This window comes from Myxine glutinosa, chromosome 7 (genome assembly GCF_964187855.1).
Source record: "Myxine glutinosa chromosome 7, kmMyxGlut1.1, whole genome shotgun sequence".
Lineage (NCBI taxonomy): Eukaryota > Metazoa > Chordata > Myxini > Myxiniformes > Myxinidae > Myxine > Myxine glutinosa.
Window position 1 is genome coordinate 114,531,943 of NC_136267.1, and position 19,367 is coordinate 114,551,309.

The 19,367-nt window shown below is 45.6% G+C and overlaps 1 protein-coding gene across 7 annotated transcripts in view; it reads right to left on the minus strand.

Moving 5' to 3' along the window:
• LOC137431541 (protein Aster-B) overlaps positions 1-19,367 on the minus strand; it is a 213,068-nt gene that overhangs the window by 153,468 nt on the left and 40,233 nt on the right. For 2 of the 7 annotated variants that reach the window (XM_068122961.2, XM_068122960.2), the window contains exon 1: positions 11,421-12,326. The exons of the other annotated variants lie outside the window; for them this stretch is intronic. In XM_068122961.2, the coding sequence (XP_067979062.1) occupies positions 11,421-11,845 (425 nt within the window). In that variant the 5' untranslated portion in view covers positions 11,846-12,326. Of the gene's footprint in view, positions 1-11,420; positions 12,327-19,367 lie in introns of those variants that run through there. 7 annotated transcript variants of the gene reach the window in all.

The window sequence follows — 19,367 nt, forward strand, 5'->3', positions numbered from 1 at the left end:
AGTTGACATTAAAGATTCCATATTTTCCTTCGTGACGCTTATTAGAGCTATCGCTGGCACCATGACCAATTCACAAATTCCTGCTCTAACCAGCAGGGGGAATTGCATCAGTGGCACAGCCACAACCCCAGCCAATGGTGCTACCCAGCAGCCCAGAGTTACATATGAAAGAAGAAGATTTGTAATTTCGTAATGATGTTTTTGAAATGTAAAAAAGAATGCATTTATTTCATTGTGCTCTAATCTGCGTGATGCTTAAACCAGTAAACTAGGCTAGGCAAAATGTATTACTACTTTATCTAATAGGTGGTAGGTTGCCTGGGATGGTACCATCACCTGTTCCTTAGGAACCTTTAGTGGTACATTGGTTTTGCAACTGTTGGGGCATGCTGGCAGATGGGGGCTCGATATTTATGCCTTCAGATTGTGCACCTGGTTCTCCAGTGCCTGCTCGGGGTACTGTTGGAGTCGGTGTTCCCAAAGGCTTGCCGCCATAAAGCGAGATGCCCAAACCTGGGTGGAGCACCATGGGAGGTCGCCTTATCATCTGGTGCATAATCCCGGGTTTCTTTCTCTGCCAGATTGTGACTGGAGCCGCACCGAGCACAGGATTCTGGAAATCCCTTCGGAAGCCACTAATTTGCACTGTTGGTGCCACCTGGAATGCTCCTTGTTTGTCTGCAAAGTTCCCTGATGCCCCTCACCCTTATTTATTTTACTTTGGGCCAATCATCGCCTGCACCCACATCATGATTATATTTTCCAAATCTTCTTTCTTTGCTTTTTCACCCAGGAGGCTCTCTTGGTTTTTGGGTTTGACCCTTTTCCTGTGGTGTTAATTTAAAATAAAAAAAAACTCTTTACAGGAGCTAATTGCACCCCAGGAATGGTCATTCTGTCTTTATGCTGCACACACGTGTGCAGTCTGCTCAAAACAGCTTACCTATCAGACGTGAGTAATCAATACTGCTGGTGTGATGGCCACATAACTATCAAAACAATATCCTCACTGAGCATTGCTAATACGATACGAGTGATGGCATGGCCTTGATATACAACATTATTGAATCATTTGAGTTGTGAAACTTCAATGCGGCTAACATGAAACCAGTGTTTATAGCAGCATACCTATTTTGACACTTAGGTGGCTTTAGGTGTTTATGCCTCCCCTGCTGGGTAATCGCAAGATGTGATTGTAATTGTCAAATTTGGCGCAGTGTTGGTGTGGGTGATGATCCGTGTCAGAACGGTGTCAAAACACCTTCGATTTCGTGGTTACGTAACTTGCCGATCGATGCTGTGCTTCGACTTTCCCAAGTGTTTTTCATTGCCAGTGCCACAGCTTGCAAAAGTATCACCGAGTGTTGCACATATATATAAAAAAAATAACCACCTTTAGAGGCCATTTTTCCCCGCAAAGCGGGGGTTGGCCTTTTTCGGGAACCGTGGTTGTTGTTGTTTTTCGGTCCCCTATTTGAAGCAATGTTTTACGGCCGGATGCCCTTCCTGACGCCAACCCTTTTTGCCGCCTTAAACGACAAACAGGGAATTACCAGTGAACTGGTACTCAATTAGCCGACCTCGGAAGGATGACAGGCTGAGTCAACCCCCCTGGCGTTAATTCAGCGATCGACCGGGATTCGAACCCAGGATCCTTGGATCCTAAGCCGGCACCCTAGCCGCTAGCCCAACACCAGGTTACCAGGTTGCACAACACCAGGTTGCACATAATAATCATTTATCAATATAAAGTATACATTTAGCAATAAAATAAAGGAAATGCTTCACACAAATAGGCCCGAGCATCTTGATAGCAACTGAGGGAGTTGAAGAGGATCCAGAATGAAAGCATGTACAGGTATTTAAAATCAAGAACGCAATGCATTTTAAAAATGCAAAAAGATAGAGCATTTAACAATGCAGAGACCCACCGAGGTATTTGTTTAGGGAGTGCCTTTCACAATAGAATCCACTGCGTGCGACCCTCCAGTACGTTAAATCAAAATTTAAATTTCACATATGTATTTTAAATGCAAAATTTATAACTTTATTCCATTGCTGTACAAAACCTTGTACATGCAATGCAACTTTTAAAATGCTTTGGAATGGAAAATGCAGATTACAGTAGATCTAGGTGCTGACAAACACACTCAGGAACGGGCACGCTTAACTTGGACAAAAACCACATTCAAGGTATAAAATGAAATTACAGTTAAATTATACAATTGTCGAAGTGTGCCTGAAAGATGCCTAGGGGTGCTCGTCACTCGTAAGCCTTGCAGCACACCTCAGAAAATGAACTTGACTAGCCATCTCAAAAAGTGCTTAAGGTCACCCGGAAGTGCTAGTCGAGTCCATGGTCTGAAGAGTACTGCAAGGCCTGAGAGAAATGCTGTGTGAAATGTTATTTCGAAATAATTTGCCGTGGCTGCAAATGCTATGCAGAATCTGTGCAATCTTCACTCGTCACGCTCAAATTAGAAAACATTATTCCAGTTTCATTATTCCAAAACAAAACAAAAAAACATTTTTAACTACAGTGTCGCTGGCGTGTATAGATTATGGTAGATCTGAGAATGAACGATCTATGTAAAGAACATCTATGTGTTGACTCACACTCAACAATTACAATTAGCCTTCTCCATTCCTTGGAGAATGGGTGAGGATAATTACAGCATTTATGACTCTTCAACCACTGACCATTTACAATTACAGGTTTTCTATTAACTAGGGCATGCCCGTACTATATATCCCGTGCCCGTACCCGTGCCCGGACGTGCCCGTGCATAAGCATAAAATTATATCCCCCCCCTCTATTTACATGAAATGGTTTGGTCCAGCGAACGGCTTGCGTGAACGGAAAGCGAACGGCTTGCGAGTACGGTGACAATCCCCCCCCCCTCTATTTACATGAAATGGTTTGGTCCAAAGCGAACGGCTTGCGGAGTTTGGTAAATAAATCGCCATAGCTCGGTAACTACTTCTCCGATTAATATGAAACCTTGAAAAGGCACATCCTCGGGTCCCCAGCAATATACCTGGCAAGTTTCAAGTATATCGGACCCGTGGTTGTCGAGAAACAGCGGTCACAGACAGACAAACACACACACACACACACACACACACACACACACACACACACACACACACACACACACACACACACACACACACACACACACACACACACACACACACACACACACACACACACACACACATTACTGGAATTATAGATAGACTAGGACGTGCCCGTACGTGGCGTACCCGTAACCGTACCGTACCCGGAACCGTACCCGTACCCGTACCGTACCCGTACCCGTGACGTGCCCGTAATGAATATGTACAAAATATAAATATGTATGTACTACAATCGATCGTACCTTACAACAATCAACACAGATTGCAACGTCAAATAAATGAATACGCTCTCAAATGTGCCGTCCGAGGCAGCGTCTGCTCGCCACGTTCAGCGTCACTATGACTATCCGTAAGTCTGGAAGTGACGTCCTCATTTGACTGTCCGGAAGGTCGCATATCGCAGTTACGATGAATCGCAAATTAGTTTTAATTAGTTTTAAAACATAGTTTAACGCCAACATAGTTTGCCAACGTGAAATAAATGAATACGCTCTCAAATGTGCCGTCCGAGGCAGAGTCTGTTCGCCACGTTCGGCACACGTGATAGCTCGCTGCTCTCTGATTGGTTGAATCGTTTTTTGGACATAGCTCGGTAACTACTTGTCCGATTAATATGAAACCTTGAAAAGGCACATCCTCAGGTCCCCAGCAATATACCTGGCAAGTTTCAAGTATATCGGACCCGTGGTTGTCGAGAAACAGCGGTCACAGACAAACACACAGACATACACACATACACACACACACACACACACACACACACACACACACACACACACACACACACACACACACACACAGAGATTACTGGAATTATAGATAGACTAGGGCATGCCCGTACTATATATAAGCTAGGACGTGCCCGTACGTGGGTGCCCGTTCCTTGCCAAAAAAAAAAAAAAAAAAAAATTTGTGTAGGGGTGTGTGTGTGTAAACATCCTAGGGCGTGCCCGTACGTGGGTGCAAAAAAACATGCGTGCAAACAACAACAACAAAAAAAAACTTTGAAACCACGTGGCAGTAACGACCACAGAACCCCCCCTCCTCTATTTACATGAATGGTTTGGTCCATTCGCAACGACCACAGAACCCCCCCCTCTATTTACATGAAATGGTTTGGTCCAAAGCGAACGGCTTGCGGTGTTTGGTAAAGAAATCGCCATAGCTCGGTAACTACTTGTCCGATTAATTTCAAACCTTGAAAAGGCACATCCTCGGGTCCCCAGCAATATACCTGGCAAGTTTCAAGTATATCGGACCGGTAGTTGTCGAGAAACAGCGGTCACAGACAAACATACAAACACACATACACACATACACACAGAGATTAATGGAATTATAGATAGATAATGAACCTGCTAAAATACCCCCCCCCCCCCCCCCCCCCCCAGAAGTGATAAAAATATTAAAATCTGACTTGCTCCACGCACGACTACAGGCCTTGCAGTAACGAGGCAAACGTGATATCCACTATTCCAAAGGTCAAGAACGATAGAAAATAAAACAGCAACTAGGAGTGTAAAACTATCCGACTCCAAAGAAATCTGAATATAAAATAAATAATACCTCTTTCTTTTTCTTTTTGTATAGATAGTCAAGGCTCATGGAAGAGCAAGAACAGAGATCAGATCAGGATGCAGCATACTATTATGAATTTTGGGTAGGGACATATATAGATTTAGGTAGATCTGTATAGGTAGGTGCTCCGATGATCGTGGATAGCAAGAACCACTCCGATGTGCAGTAAGTCAGGGACCTGTCTAGCCCGAATGTCGGATTAAGCTTGTGTCTTCGTCCCCACCATGAGGGGCGGGGCTTGTTAACTAGAATTAGGGCATAAGGATAAAATTCCACTGTACGTCATTGCCTCTGAGCTATCCAGTGTCCCGTATGGCAACACAACCATAGACATTAGCTCGGCCCATTAGCACACACATTAATTAATCCCCCTCCGCCACAATAACAATGGAGCTGACGGAAGAATAGACCGGAAGCGACCACACACTATGGCGGCATGGTAAGCAAACATCGATCAGACAGGCAGTAGGACAGTATGCCCAGAAGGACACGTGATTGACAGGGGGGGAGGGCGAGGGAGAAGATTTGAGAGATCAAGAAGCGAGGCAGGGTTTGGAGAGGAAGAGGGCTGACTCACGAGATGGCCAGAAAAACCTCTTGCTTGCCGGCATTTTGTCTCTTCCCTTTGCCCTCTTGCTTTGGACTGTCCCTTTGCACTGGACCTTCTCTTGCCTTCGGACTTTGGTGGAGGAACGAGGAGTTCAAAAGACGGTGGAGAGATGGAGCGCTGACAATTCTCCTTCCCTGCGTTCACGTGCGAACGATGATCGTAAGGGCGAGGCTCGCCGCTGAAGCGTGACGAGCCAGGCATGAGCGAGGCGCTCGTTGAGGCCTGACGGAGCGCGAACAAGGACGCATCGAGGCCTGGTGAATGGGGGCACAGGGAGGCCTGCTTCGCACCACCCGGAGCCGCGTTGGATGACGGTGCTCAAGCCTGACGATTCCTGACTGCCAGACAGAGATAAGTCCCCACGATAGAACACAACGGTTTCTTTGATTCATTCTTCCCCTGTGCTTGTATTTGAAGTGAGGTGTGTGGGATCCCAATTTAGGTCATATTTCGTTACCGGCGCGTTCTTTTCCTGTCCCGATATTTATTAAATAAACCCATGTATTATTTTCCCAAACAACTTTAATTCCGTTTTGTGTGCGTTTAATTATTTTCACGGTTGAAGACTGCGGTCGGACCGTCAGGTAAATTCCCGCTTCTTCTTCTTCCCTTTCTTCCTCCCGCACATATAGAGTGAAGTCCGCCATTGATCGTCGCCTCATTAACGCTCAATTGCCATTCGTGATTTCCCCGGTCTTAACTGAGGGGGAATTCATGCGACAATACCAAAAGGAACGGCAGAAAGAGAAAGGGAAACACCAGCAGCAGGGCTGACAGAGAAAATAGAACGAGACAGACAAACAAGGGATGCGGGTAGTGATGAGGGCTAAGGGAGAATGCAAGGGGTGGCCAAGATAGATGCGGAAGCAAAATTTGCAGGAGTGGGTGGGGATGGTTTAACAGGTGTAGAAAAGATCATGGTTTTAGATGGGGGATGAACTGATATGGTGGTGAACAGCTGTCGGGAAGAATGAGATTGAAGATAATGTGGAAGTTGGTTCTACAGGTAGGAAAAAGAGGAACGAATGAATGAGTGGAGGTGAGCAGTGGTACTGGATTTTGGTAGTTGCACAACATGGGGGTTACTGGTTGACTGTGTAAACCATGCATAAACCTGTGGAAAGGGGGGAATGGGGGGGGGGGGGGGGGGGGGACAAAACATGGAGAGAGAGATAGAGAGAGCGGAAAGTGCAACATCAGAAAGGAGGTGGAAGAAGACAAAGGGACCACTGACCGGTTAAGTGATAGAGGCCCATAGACACAGCTTCATCACGAGAGATTCCAATAATCTTAAAGGCCTTAGTTTCCAACATGCTCAGCTAAGTCAAGCTGAGCAACATGTGAGGCAGTGGTGCAAGGCCAGAGGAGAGAGAAGTAGTACATCAAGCTGCGGATGAAGGCTTTGTAGATGGAGAGAAGTTCAGGTGCACAAAGGAAGGACCTTGCACGATGGAGGATGACCAATCAGCGACTGGCTTTAGAGGCAAACTTTGAAATGTTGTTTGCTCAATAAAGATCGTGGCTGAGAGTGAGATCCAAGAGTTTGAGTGACTGGACTTCTTTGAAAGGGAAAGACCTGGTATTATGAAAGACCTGGTAAAGGTCCATGTTTATAAACCTGGTACGAAAGCAAAAGCAAGGAAAGCACATGCACAGGTATGAAAATAGTGTAGAAAAGTTTTTCTCCCAGTTTCAAACCATGAGTCTGCACATGTGATATTTGGCACAGATATTAGTAGTCCTTTTCTGGGTATTTTCCAGCCAGTCATAAATTTTTCCTAGTGGTGGGCAATTTTCAGGATTAAGTACGTCATGTTTTTCACTGTGATATACTAGGAAGGAAAAAGTGTTTCGTCAAAATGCACGAATGCAAAAGTGCCCCAGGACTCCATGCTTTGGTACATGGAGTTAGAAAGGAGAGTCATGCTTAGTTATTAATGGCTTTCAAAAAAAACACAGCTCACCAAGAATACTTACACTGTTGTTATTTTTTTTACAGTTGCTGGTGGATTTGCTGTGATACAAATCATAAACCATGCAGTGTCAGGATGATGTGAAGATCAATAACCGGCAGAGACCAATGATCACGGGGAGTGTGCAGTCCCACACTTATTAAATGTTTGGTTAGGAAACAGGTTAATTATACATCTTGTCTCACAGTGGACTCCATTCAACATGCATTTCATGCTTTGAACATACAAAAAGGCCTCTTCAATCCTACTTACAGATTATGAACCACAGCCATCCAAGACCAGCGTATAACCAAATCCTAACATCCACACCCATAATCGTACGAGTAAACACTTTTTCATAGGAAATGGGGAAATTGTACCACAATTCCATTCTTGTCTCATTACAAGGAATTATAAACTTCAAATATTTTGAATTACTTTTGATCCCCGCCCACCGTTGTTTATGTTTTCACCCCTGTCTGTCTGTTTGTTTGTCTTTGAAGAGGATACTTCAAAAAGTTGTGGACAGATTCTGACAATTTGGTGGAGAGGTTCGGTGTGTGACAAGACCGAAATGATTGGATTTTTTGTGAATATCTGGATCCGGATCTGGATATGAGAATTTTTAAGCGATTCTTCACCATTGAGAGGTAGTACCATTAACAATATGTAGAAAGATATCTCAAAAAGTTATGGACGGATTCGGACGAAACTTGGTGGACAGGTTTGGTGTGTGAGGACAAGTTAATTTTATTTTGGTGGAGATCCGAATCTGCATCGAGATGCAGGAGTTTTTAAAAGTTTTTGTAAGCGATTCTTCACCATTGAGAGATGGGGCCAAAACGATATATGACATATTTCAAAAAGTTGTGGATGGATTATGACAAAACTTGGTGGATGAGTTGGGTAGGTGACAGGAACAAGCCGATTAGATTTTGGTTCAGGTCCGGATGCAGATCCGGCCTATCATTGGGATACAAAACAAACGATTCAGCCTGGTAGAGGTATGCGCTCTACTGAGTGCCCTTCTAGTTTATGTTGTCATGAAGGAAAATGTGAATAAATAAATAAAAACAACAGTATTGCGTAGTTAAATGAGAGTGGACTGGAGTTAAATGAATTTATAGAAAATGCAAAATTTGTTAAAAACACCATTGTCTCATAGACAGCACAGCTGTCTTTCCCTCGTGGTCCCCCTGTGCTGTCTTTCCCTCGTGGTCCCCCTGTGCTGTCTTTCCCTCGCGTTGCACAGCGTGTCGTTGTTAAAAACACCATTGTCTCATAGACAGCACAGCTGTCTTTCCCTCGTGGTCCCCCTGTGCTGTTTTTCCCTCGTGGTCCCCCTGTGCTGTTTTTCCCTCGTGGTCCCCCTGTGCTGTCTTTCCCTCGCGGTCCCCCTGTGCTGTCTTTCCCTCGCGGTCCCCCTGTGCTGTCTTTCCCTCGTGGTCCCCCTGTACTGTCTTTCCCTCGTGGTCCCCCTGTGCTGTCTTTCCCTCGCGGTCCCCCTGTGCTGTCTTTCCCTCGCGGTCCCCCTGTACTGTCTTTCCCTCGTGGTCCCCCTGTGCTGTCTTTCCCTCGCGGTCCCCCTGTGCTGTCTTTCCCTCGCGGTCCCCCTGTACTGTCTTTCCCTCGTGGTCCCCCTGTGCTGTCTTTCCCTCGCGGTCCCCCTGTGCTGTGTTTCCCTCGCGGTCCCCCTGTGCTGTCTTTCCCTCGCGGTCCCCCCTGTGCTGTCTTTCCCTCGCGGCCCCCCTGTGCTGTCTTTCCCTCGCGGTCCCCCTGTGCTGTCTTTCCCTCGTGGTCCCCCTGTACTGTCTTTCCCTCGCGGTCCCCCTGTGCTGTCTTTCCCTCGCGGTCCCCCTGTGCTGTCTTTCCCTCGCGGTCCCCCTGTGCTGTCTTTCCCTCGCGGTCCCCCTGTGCTGTCTTTCCCTCGCGGTCCCCCCCTGTGCTGTCTTTCCCTCGCGGTCCCCCTGTGCTGTCTTTCCCTTGCGGTCCCACTCTGCTGTCTTTCCCTCGCGGTCCCCCTGTGCTGTCTTTCCCTCGCGGTCCCCCTGTACTGTCTTTCCCTCATGGTCCCCCTGTGCTGTCTTTCCCTCGCGGTCCCCCTGTGCTGTCTTTCCCTCGCGGTCCCCCTGTACTGTCTTTCCCTCGTGGTCCCCCTGTGCTGTCTTTCCCTCGCGGTCCCCCCTGTGCTGTCTTTCCCTCGCGGTCCCCCTGTACTGTCTTTCCCTCGTGGTCCCCCTGTGCTGTCTTTCCCTCGCGGTCCCCCTGTGCTGTCTTTCCCTCGTGGTCCCCCTGTGCTGTCTTTCCCTCACGGTCCCCCCTGTGCTGTCTTTCCCTCACGGTCCCCCTGTACTGTCTTTCCCTCGCGGTCCCCCTGTGCTGTCTTTCCCTCGCGGTCCCCCTGTGCTGTCTTTCCCTCGCGGTCCCCCTGTGCTGTCTTTCCCTCGCGGTCCCCCTGTGCTGTCTTTCCCTCGCGGTCCCCCTGTGCTGTCTTTCCCTCGCGGTCCCCCTGTGCTGTCTTTCCCTCGTGGTCACCCTGTGGTGTCTTTCCCTCGCGGTCCCCCTGTGCTGTCTTTCCCTCGCGGTCCCCCTGTGCTGTCTTTCCCTCGCGGTCCCCCTGTACTGTCTTTCCCTCGTGGTCCCCCTGTGCTGTCTTTCCCTCGCGGTCCCCCTGTGCTGTCTTTCCCTCGCGGTCCCCCTGTACTGTCTTTCCCTCGTGGTCCCCCTGTGCTGTCTTTCCCTCGCGGTCCCCCTGTGCTGTCTTTCCCTCGCGGTCCCCCTGTGCTGTCTTTCCCTCGCGGTCCCCCCTGTGCTGTCTTTCCCTCGCGGTCCCCCTGTGCTGTCTTTCCCTCACGGTCCCCCTGTGCTGTCTTTCCCTCGCGGTCCCCCTGTGCTGTCTTTCCCTTGCGGTCCCCCTGTGCTGTCTTTCCCTCGCGGTCCCCCTGTGCTGTCTTTCCCTCGCGGTCCCCCTGTGCTGTCTTTCCCTCGCGGTCCCCCTGTGCTGTCTTTCCCTCGCGGTCCCCCTCTGCTGTCTTTCCCTCACGGTCCCCCTGTACTGTCTTTCCCTCGTGGTCCCCCTGTGCTGTCTTTCCCTTGCGGTCCCCCTGTGCTGTCTTTCCCTCACGGTCCCCCTGTGCTGTCTTTCCCTCGCGGTCCCCCTGTGCTGTCTTTCCCTCGCGGTCCCCCTGTGCTGTCTTTCCCTCACGGTCCCCCTCTGCTGTCTTTCCCTCACGGTCCCCCTGTACTGTCTTTCCCTCGTGGTCCCCCTGTGCTGTCTTTCCCTTGCGGTCCCCCTGTGCTGTCTTTCCCTCACGGTCCCCCTGTGCTGTCTTTCCCTCGCGGTCCCCCTGTACTGTCTTTCCCTCGCGGTCCCCCTGTGCTGTCTTTCCCTCGCGGACCCCCTGTGCTGTCTTTCCCTCGCGGTCCCCCTGTGCTGTCTTTCCCTCGCGGTCCCCCTGTGCTGTCTTTCCCTCGTGGTCCCCCTGCGCTGTCTTTCCCTCGCGGTCCCCCTGTGCTGTCTTTCCCTCGCGGTCCCCCTGCGCTGTCTTTCCCTCGCGGTCCCCCTGCGCTGTCTTTCCCTCGTGGTCCCCCTGTGCTGTCTTTCCCTCGCGGACCCCTGTGCTGTCTTTCCCTCGCGGTCCCCCTGTGCTGTCTTTCCCTCACGGTTGTCAGCTCTTTCACGAGCCTCGATTCAGTCTACAAAACAAAAAAAAACAAACAAACAAAAAAAATTGTTTGTCTTCCCTCCTCACACCATTTGGCACGCAAGGTTGCTGAGGCAGCTTCATTGGCTAAAAGTTTCAATCGTGGACAGGTCACCACTAAGGATACTGGACAGACTGCAGGAATTTTGAATTTGTCCACGGTACCGGTGATAACTCGCCTACTATTCACGGACATCGTAGGATCTTTAACATCCACCAATTAATGCTAGTAGATGGGACGTAGAGCATAACATCCATCCAAGGGATGACACACATAACACACATAAATCAATCAATGGATCTCCCTGCCTGCAAAACAGCAGGGTGACAAATTTATAGCTAGGTCGAGATGATTATCCTGGCAGCCACAAATCATCATTAATATAAACATATTCGAATATTAAAATCAATTCGGCATCCACCAGGCATTCCCACCTATCGCCATCTTCTGACAGTGACTGGTGTCTCGTACGAAGCCACTTTCTCAGGAGGGATTTCCGGCGGCGTGGAGACGCACTGGGGGTCGAGGAACGCGTCCAGCTCCCACCATCGTCGTCGTCGTTTGAGGGTGTGATTTTGATGAACGGCAGTGGAAGATACATCGACGATGAAGATGAAGGGCAAGAGCAACGAACACTGGTATCACACGAAGAACACATTCTTCGGTGAGATTCACACCGTGACCTCTCCATCAGCAAGGCCGCACCACCAGGTTCTCGTTTCAATCCAACTTGTTCCTGCTTGCTTCCCACCTTCCGCCTACGCCGAAACTTCCCTCGCTCGCATTTGACTGTTGGTGTTGACCTTGACAGCCACTTATAACGCAACTTGCCGGATTGAGATGAAGGAGCACACAGCATGCTTCACTGGGTGTTGACGGCAGATTGCATCCTGAGAAGCGATGTAAGAACTGCAGGAACTGAAACGCCAAACCAATTACAATTCAGATAGCAGAAGCACAGCAGCAAAGGTGACGCTATTTTTGACAAGTGCACCGAATACGAGTCCGAGGTTTGGCTACTGACGAACGGGTGCTAAATGCAGTTCTGGAAGCAATTCAAACTGATCGAGTGCAAAGTTACACAAGCTTAGCGTATGCTCTCCTATGTTGCATAACCTCACTCGTACAAGAAAAACCCCGCTCGACGTCAGTGGAATAATGTCACATGACCCAGGAAATACCTGCTCCATTCAAAATGTTGACAGTGCAGAGTCATCATTGAGATACGCATTAATGATGAAAATTATAAATTTAAACACAAGTTCCCTGGCTGACCTGGGCTTTTTACTGACGAGCAAGAACACTGAAGAGCCTCACATTATATTGTAGTCATAAAAAACATTTGGCAGGAAGTTATAAATGCCGCGTGTCCCACACGTCACCGCGCCGCATCATTTACCCTAACCCTAACCACACAATGAACGTGGCTGGAAAAAGCTTCGCGCAATGAGACTAAAGAGGACAGCTAACAAATATTTGACTAAAACCAAAGCCTGCAAGAAAAGGCTGATTATTGTATACTCAGCTTGTTTTACGTTCTAAACACAATATTTGTTCTGTTGATATGGAAAATACTACATTTGATCTCCTTGAAAGACACATTAAATAACAAGGTTACACGATTAATATAGCTATGACACTACATGTTGTTACGACTATAAATAGAGCGAGAAATATGAGATTGAATGAAAATGTCAGGATGGAAAGTAAAAATAAGCTTTTTATGAGTTCAAGTTCTATGGAGACGAGCTACACAAAGGAGAGAACGACGAAGGCAACGAATGGAAACGATGTTCCGACAGAATGGTGCAGAGGTAGTAGCACTACCTCGTCTTGGTTTGATTCCCAACAAAATGTGCAGCATTTTTCCTGTGGAGTGTAGTCAGGGCCCTTAGGGATATTTTGGTTCAAATTCTTCCAAAAGCATCAAATTTGGCGCAGATGTTGCTCATGCCATACTCTTTCGATTTTTGACGGGCGCCAAGGGCGGTATGATCCGTGGACCGTACCGGTCCATCCCGCCATGTCACCTGACCTATGACGTCATAATTAGGATATGCATCCAATCACATGGCGTACTATAAGTGGTCAAAGTTCAAAATGAATCGATCGAAAAATGAAGGCAGGGATCCATTTTTAAGGTTTTTATAAAATCCAATATGGCCGCCAGGTCACATGACCTATGACGTCATATTTATGACATGTATACAATCATGTATACATGAACCCGGATCATGATCGCACAAAAATTAAACACGAGGATATGGCATACAGTTCATAAAACATCAAAATCCGTACCTTTGTAATTAGACTGATGAACTGCATATGCCTGAAAATTAGGAAATAGACATGTAAATATTTCCTCTAATTGTCAAAAATAAGGTCAGAGTTCGATTACCCAACCCAGAAACATAAAATGGTGAACCTCGCGTAAATCTTGACAAAAAACTCAAAAACCGACATGTTTGACTCAAAAATGACCTTTAAGATGACCTTGAGGGTTGACCTTGACCTCGAATCATCAAAATAACATCATAATTGGATTCCTCGACCTCGAAAACCCCTGAAAAGTGGTATCATACATGATTCCAACCCTTTTGGTTATTTAACTGATTTTCCTCTAATCCAGGTGGCGGCCATTTAGTATTTCGCCAATATGGGGCCCCCGGGGGGGGGGGGGCGCCCGTCTTGGCGCCCGTCAAAAATCGAAAGAGTATGGCATGGGCAACATCTGGGCCAAATTTGGTGCTATTGGAAGAATTTGAACCAAACGGCCCCAAAATATCCCTAAGGGCCCTGACTAGTGGGCGGATTTTTGCCGGCACCCTGAGCAAATTAAAAATTCCCATCCAAGTCACCTTTCGTTGAACCTAGACCTCACCAGCTGGCTCATTAAAGATGTGGTGGTGGTAGTGGTATTTGTGAATATAAATTGACAGAATAAGGTAAACAGGAAGTCAAGTGGAAAAGGGATTTTATGAAAAGATTTTAAGCAATAAAATCACTTCCCACAACTGATGAAAAATCTGCTTTCACAAGAAATCAGGGGAACCAAACAATAGTTCGACGCTGTAAAATGCCAGAAAAGTAAGAATGTTTCCTGAGGAAGAAAAACAATTCATCTGGCACTTAATCAGCACGTGGGTTTCTAATCCCACCTGAGCTAAATCCCTACCTTGTCACAGTTAAAAACCATTTATAGTGGAGATTACTGGAGTATGGGATTTCAAGTCTTCCAGGAAGAGGGTGGAAAATGGGAAAGCTTGTCAAGAAAGTGTTTACACAGACGCACACATGCACGCACGAATACAATGGAGATCGCAAAGAATGACAATCTTATGGAAGAGTCGGTTTCAGTGTTTTAGTGCTATAAAACTAATCTATAGGAACCACAAGAACGTGCGACACAACTAGGACAACGCACACATTCCAGTGCAGGAATACTACCCTGGAATTTCAAAAAAGGGGAAATATTACTGGCGCACTGCATGTGGAAGGTAAGGTTGAAATACCATCCTTCTGGTTGTGCGAAGCTTCAGTGTTTGCTTTCTGCATATGCTACAAAATAATGGAAATCGACAGCCTTTCGCTGTCAATTTACATCATGGAAAGACAACGGACATCTTCTCACGGATGTTTTGCGATATCCAGTTATCTGGGAAGAAATATTTCATGGACAGCATCATGAAGCACCATTCAAAGAAGATGCATAAAATGGCCATGAGGGTCCCTCTGTGTGTGGATAATATATATATATATATATATATATATATATATATATATATATATAACATCAAACGAAACAAAACTATAGTTGATGCAAGATCAACACAAACCATGAATGTTAAAACATTTTGAATCTATATGGGATTGTTAATAAAAATGTAACGCTTGTGCTGAAAACCATCGATAACAAGAAAGAGCAATCAGACATTGCAGACCCTCACCAGGACATGTTTTTCGTGTTTTTTAAGGCTTTTGTGTTAAAACAAATATGGCGGACAAACCATGTGACCGATGACATCATTAATTTTTTTTCCCTCCACCAATTAATTCCTAGATGACACTCAAGAAATGTCATCTTGATCGGATGAAGTTTTGTACTTGTCAAATTATGACGTCATTATGGAGGCACCTATGACATCTTCATAAACATATTTTATTCTCCATGGAGAGTTCTTTACAATGAGACGTTTCAATTTTTCTATGCAGCGCTTTCGGAGATATAGATGTACAAAGTTTTTCGTTTTTTCCAAGATGGCGCTTTTCTAGCAGCCAAGGCCTTACAATGAAATAATTGTGCATTTTGTGCGAAAAGCACAAAATTTGGCACACTTACACCTTGCACCATCATGATTAATATGAGACGTGGATACACCCCCAAGAAAACGCATTACTAAATGGGAATTTATTGTTTTTTTTTTATTGTTTAATGACCGGACGAAGTGTTCCATAGAATCAGGAAATTTACTTTTCAGTTTACTCCGAGATATCTTGAATGACGTAATATGACAACAACAAAACATTTCCGTGCCCCCAAAAATCTACTTCACCACCAAACTAGTTCCACCATAGCATGGATGATGTATTTTCAAGCTACAGATCAAGGACAATTGCGCATTTTACAGGAATGATTTGACAACAAAGGAATGGGGACTGAGGTGGGGTGGTGTGTGTAGCATGGGGGTTAATCCAGAATATCCAGTGAGGGGTGGGGTGAATGAGGGGGTCATCAGTTTCATCTACTAAATGGGAGCTTTGCTTGTTGTGCCAGGAAGACATTGAGGTTTTGTAATGTCCAGCACAAAGTCATCCTACAAAGATGTTGGATGTGGGTATAAACCTTTCATGGACAATCTCTATAGATTCCAGGAACTTGGATACATGCCAATGCCTGCGGATGTTAAAGGCTTGATGAGGAGGGTGGCATTCAACAGACACTCATGGCTAATTTGGGTGTATGGCACAAATCTTGTCGCCTAAAATTCAACAATATGAAGCTGAAGCGGGACATGAAGACAGTGGGTTCCTTCTCCCTCAAAGCTATCTCTGCCACAAGGCCTTTGCCCCCACATCCCAAAAATAACTCCGTAGCCCTCTATATGCTTCCATATGGAATAGATGGTGGCACAGGAACAGGAAGAGCCCACACAGGAAGGCCAAGGCAAGGGAGATAGATGGAACCCACTTGTTTTTTTTTGTTTGAAAAACCAGCAGAAACTCATGACTTCACGATACCAATGACTTTAAAAATGAAACGTGCTGCTTCCCAGCATGACGCTCAGCATTTAAAAGGACAGAGCAAAGAAAATGCTCACATGCAGCAATACCTCCAGGTGCTCTACCTGCACTTCTACCTTTGTTTACAGACAACGCACAACCTGCGGCCATGATCAAATATTCCATGGAAAATGGACATCGTAAATTCAGGTAGTAGTTCAGCATCTTAATCCTGGCCAAGTCCCAGTGATTGGTGTTGATCAACTACTGTATGCACTGGCCAGGCAAACCCTAGACAACTTCACATGGAGAAGACATATTTGTGACATGATGTTTGGGATGTCTGCATATAGAAAATGCAACTATGAAGGTAGGTATTGTGAAATTCAATGTTTATAGGTCAAGTAGCATGATTATTTCAGTTTCCCCAAATATTTATTGCAACAAATGGGACATTTCGTTTTTTATTTTTAACTGTTAGGAGATTGGTTCGAAGACAGTGGGTGGGCAAAGTTTCTAGACCAATAAAAGTGTTATTCTAGACAAATGTTATTAACACATCGAACACCAAAGCAGCTTCAACCCTCCTCACTAGCTTCATCTACTATGAATGGACGAGGTGTGTGTGTGTGTGTCACGTTTTGGTGGAGTTCCACCGGAGCTTTGCGATGTGCAATGTGATGCACCAAAATGATCGTTATGATCATCTGAGTTGATTAGGCTAATTATCTACACATACTCCGAAATAATTCCCACGTTTTAAACGCACGCCATGTTTCGGTGTACGGAGCAGCATGTCTTTCCACAGCATGATGCGGTTTATGTCTTTCCTTAATATGTCTTTCCACAGCATGACATTCGAATTACAAAAATACAATGACAACATTGCAACAAAGTATATACTAATTAATACTAATAATATTAACAACACTCATAATAATAGTACAATTTGTCAATAATAATAATAACAAACGTATAATCACCGCCCTGGCCCAAGCACATCTGGCCTTGGTGAAAGGCAAGTTAATGCTCAAGCAGTACAGCAAGCAGGTATGCTCTAAGGACATTAACAACAATGAAAATTTAGTGCAATGGACCAACGGACCCACAAGGAAGAATCAAAATAATACGTGATAGGGATAGTAGTGATATTATGGGTCTCCCTCCCTCTCGCCCTTCAAGTCTGAATAAATCAATTTATATAAAATACTAATATCAAGTTGTAAAAATGAGGAAGTAAGGTAGTGGGTTCCCTCTCCCTCCATGCTATCTCTGCCACAATGCATCTGGCCAACATCCTAACAATAACTCCACAACCCTCCATATGCTCCCATAGATGACGATTATCATTCTTATATGGCTCATTCTAATATGGCTCATATCACCTTCTGTTGAAGCTTAGACATATATGGCTCATTGTGCAGAATTAGAACATGTTATGATCAGAAAATATTTGGTGCCTTAATCATATACCGTAATCAAAAACAGGGTAGCCAACAAGTTGGGAGTAGTGGCCTTAACCCCCAGTATATTCCATAACTGGGTGATTTGAAAGTATCCTGTCCTTCGCCTTTACTGCACAATAATACACAGCTAAGCAAACCTTGCAGTGACACAGGAATAGCCTTGGTACAAAAAAAACATTTCCTCAAGTGTCTGCTCGTGTCGACCATGCCAGCTCCCCTCAATACTGCCTTAACTGCAGTCCCAATATGTCAGTACAGTATTTTCATTCCCCACCATCCATCCATCCCTCCCTCTGGGAAGGTACTGAAGGTAGGTCTGAGAATATGACACTCACAAGAGCAAAATACAGCACAAACGTCAGAGTATCACAAAAGTTCAACAGCATGGAAAACATTGCCATAACAAAGTCTTTGTGCAACTTCAAACTTTAATAACTTTGGATGTACACATTATATAAGTGAACTGTCAACATCATGTGAAGGCATAATTCATACAGTTTAGTTAATGCTGTAATTGTTTTTAAATCCACAAGCCCCTGGGTTTCTTGAAGGGGTTAACATTTACTGATGAGGCAACTTCTACATCAGTGACAAAGTCAACCACTACAATTTCCACATTTTGGGAACAGAAAAACCTCAGGAAGTTTGGCAACACGAAAGAGACTCAATAAAATAAATCGATGTATGGTGTGCTCTCGGGAAGTCATGCATCATTGGTCCTCTTCTTTTGAAGAAGCGTTGCTTTATAAGGTTGTGGGAAGGGATTTCTTTATCCCTGAACTCACAACGATTCCATTTTTCAGATAGCATCTTCTTTCAGTAAGACCAAGCTCCTTACCACTATGCTTCGAATGTAAGACGATTCTTGAGTGATGTCTTCCCAGATAAGTGTATGTGCAGACGTGACCAACAATTGCTTTGCCACCTCATTCGCCGGATCTGTTCCCATTGAATTACTTTTTGGAGGCAATGATTTTGAATGTGCTGGAAAATCAGATTTAACATTGTATTATGAAAAATGTTGGTTATGATGAAGCCTGAAAATTTTGAACTGTGTTCTGCAGAAACTTTATGAGCTAGAATACACTCGGTAGAGAGCATACCTCCGCCAGGCTGGCCAGTTTCTATTTTGTATCCAACTGGTAGGTAGGATCTGGACCTGAACCAAAATCAAATCGGCTTGTTCTTGTAATCTAGCGAACTCATCCACCTAGTTTTGTCATAATTCAGCGACAACTTATTGAAATATCTTTTTTTTTTGTTTTTTTGTTTTCTTTACAAGATCGACGTTCATGTTGGAGATAGCACATACAACAACAACAACAACAGGCATTTTAAGGCCATTTTCCCTGCTGTAGTGGTGGATAGCCTTGCGGGCCCCATGACAATCTACTCCATTTTGCCCTATTTTCTGCATCTCCCCTTGTTAACCCCCTTGCCCACATTACATCGTCCACCACCTTTAGCCAAGTCTTTCTCGGTCTTCCCCGTCCGCTACTTCCTTCTACATTCATTTCCATCACTCTTCTCAACCAGTCACTTTCATCCTTCCTCAACACATGACCAAACCATCTCAACCTGTTTCTCTTCACAGCATAAATCACAGGCTCTATTCCCATCATCTTTCGCAATTCATCATTTGTCTTCCTCCCTCTCAACGATACTCAGCACATCCACCGAACCATTCGCATTTCC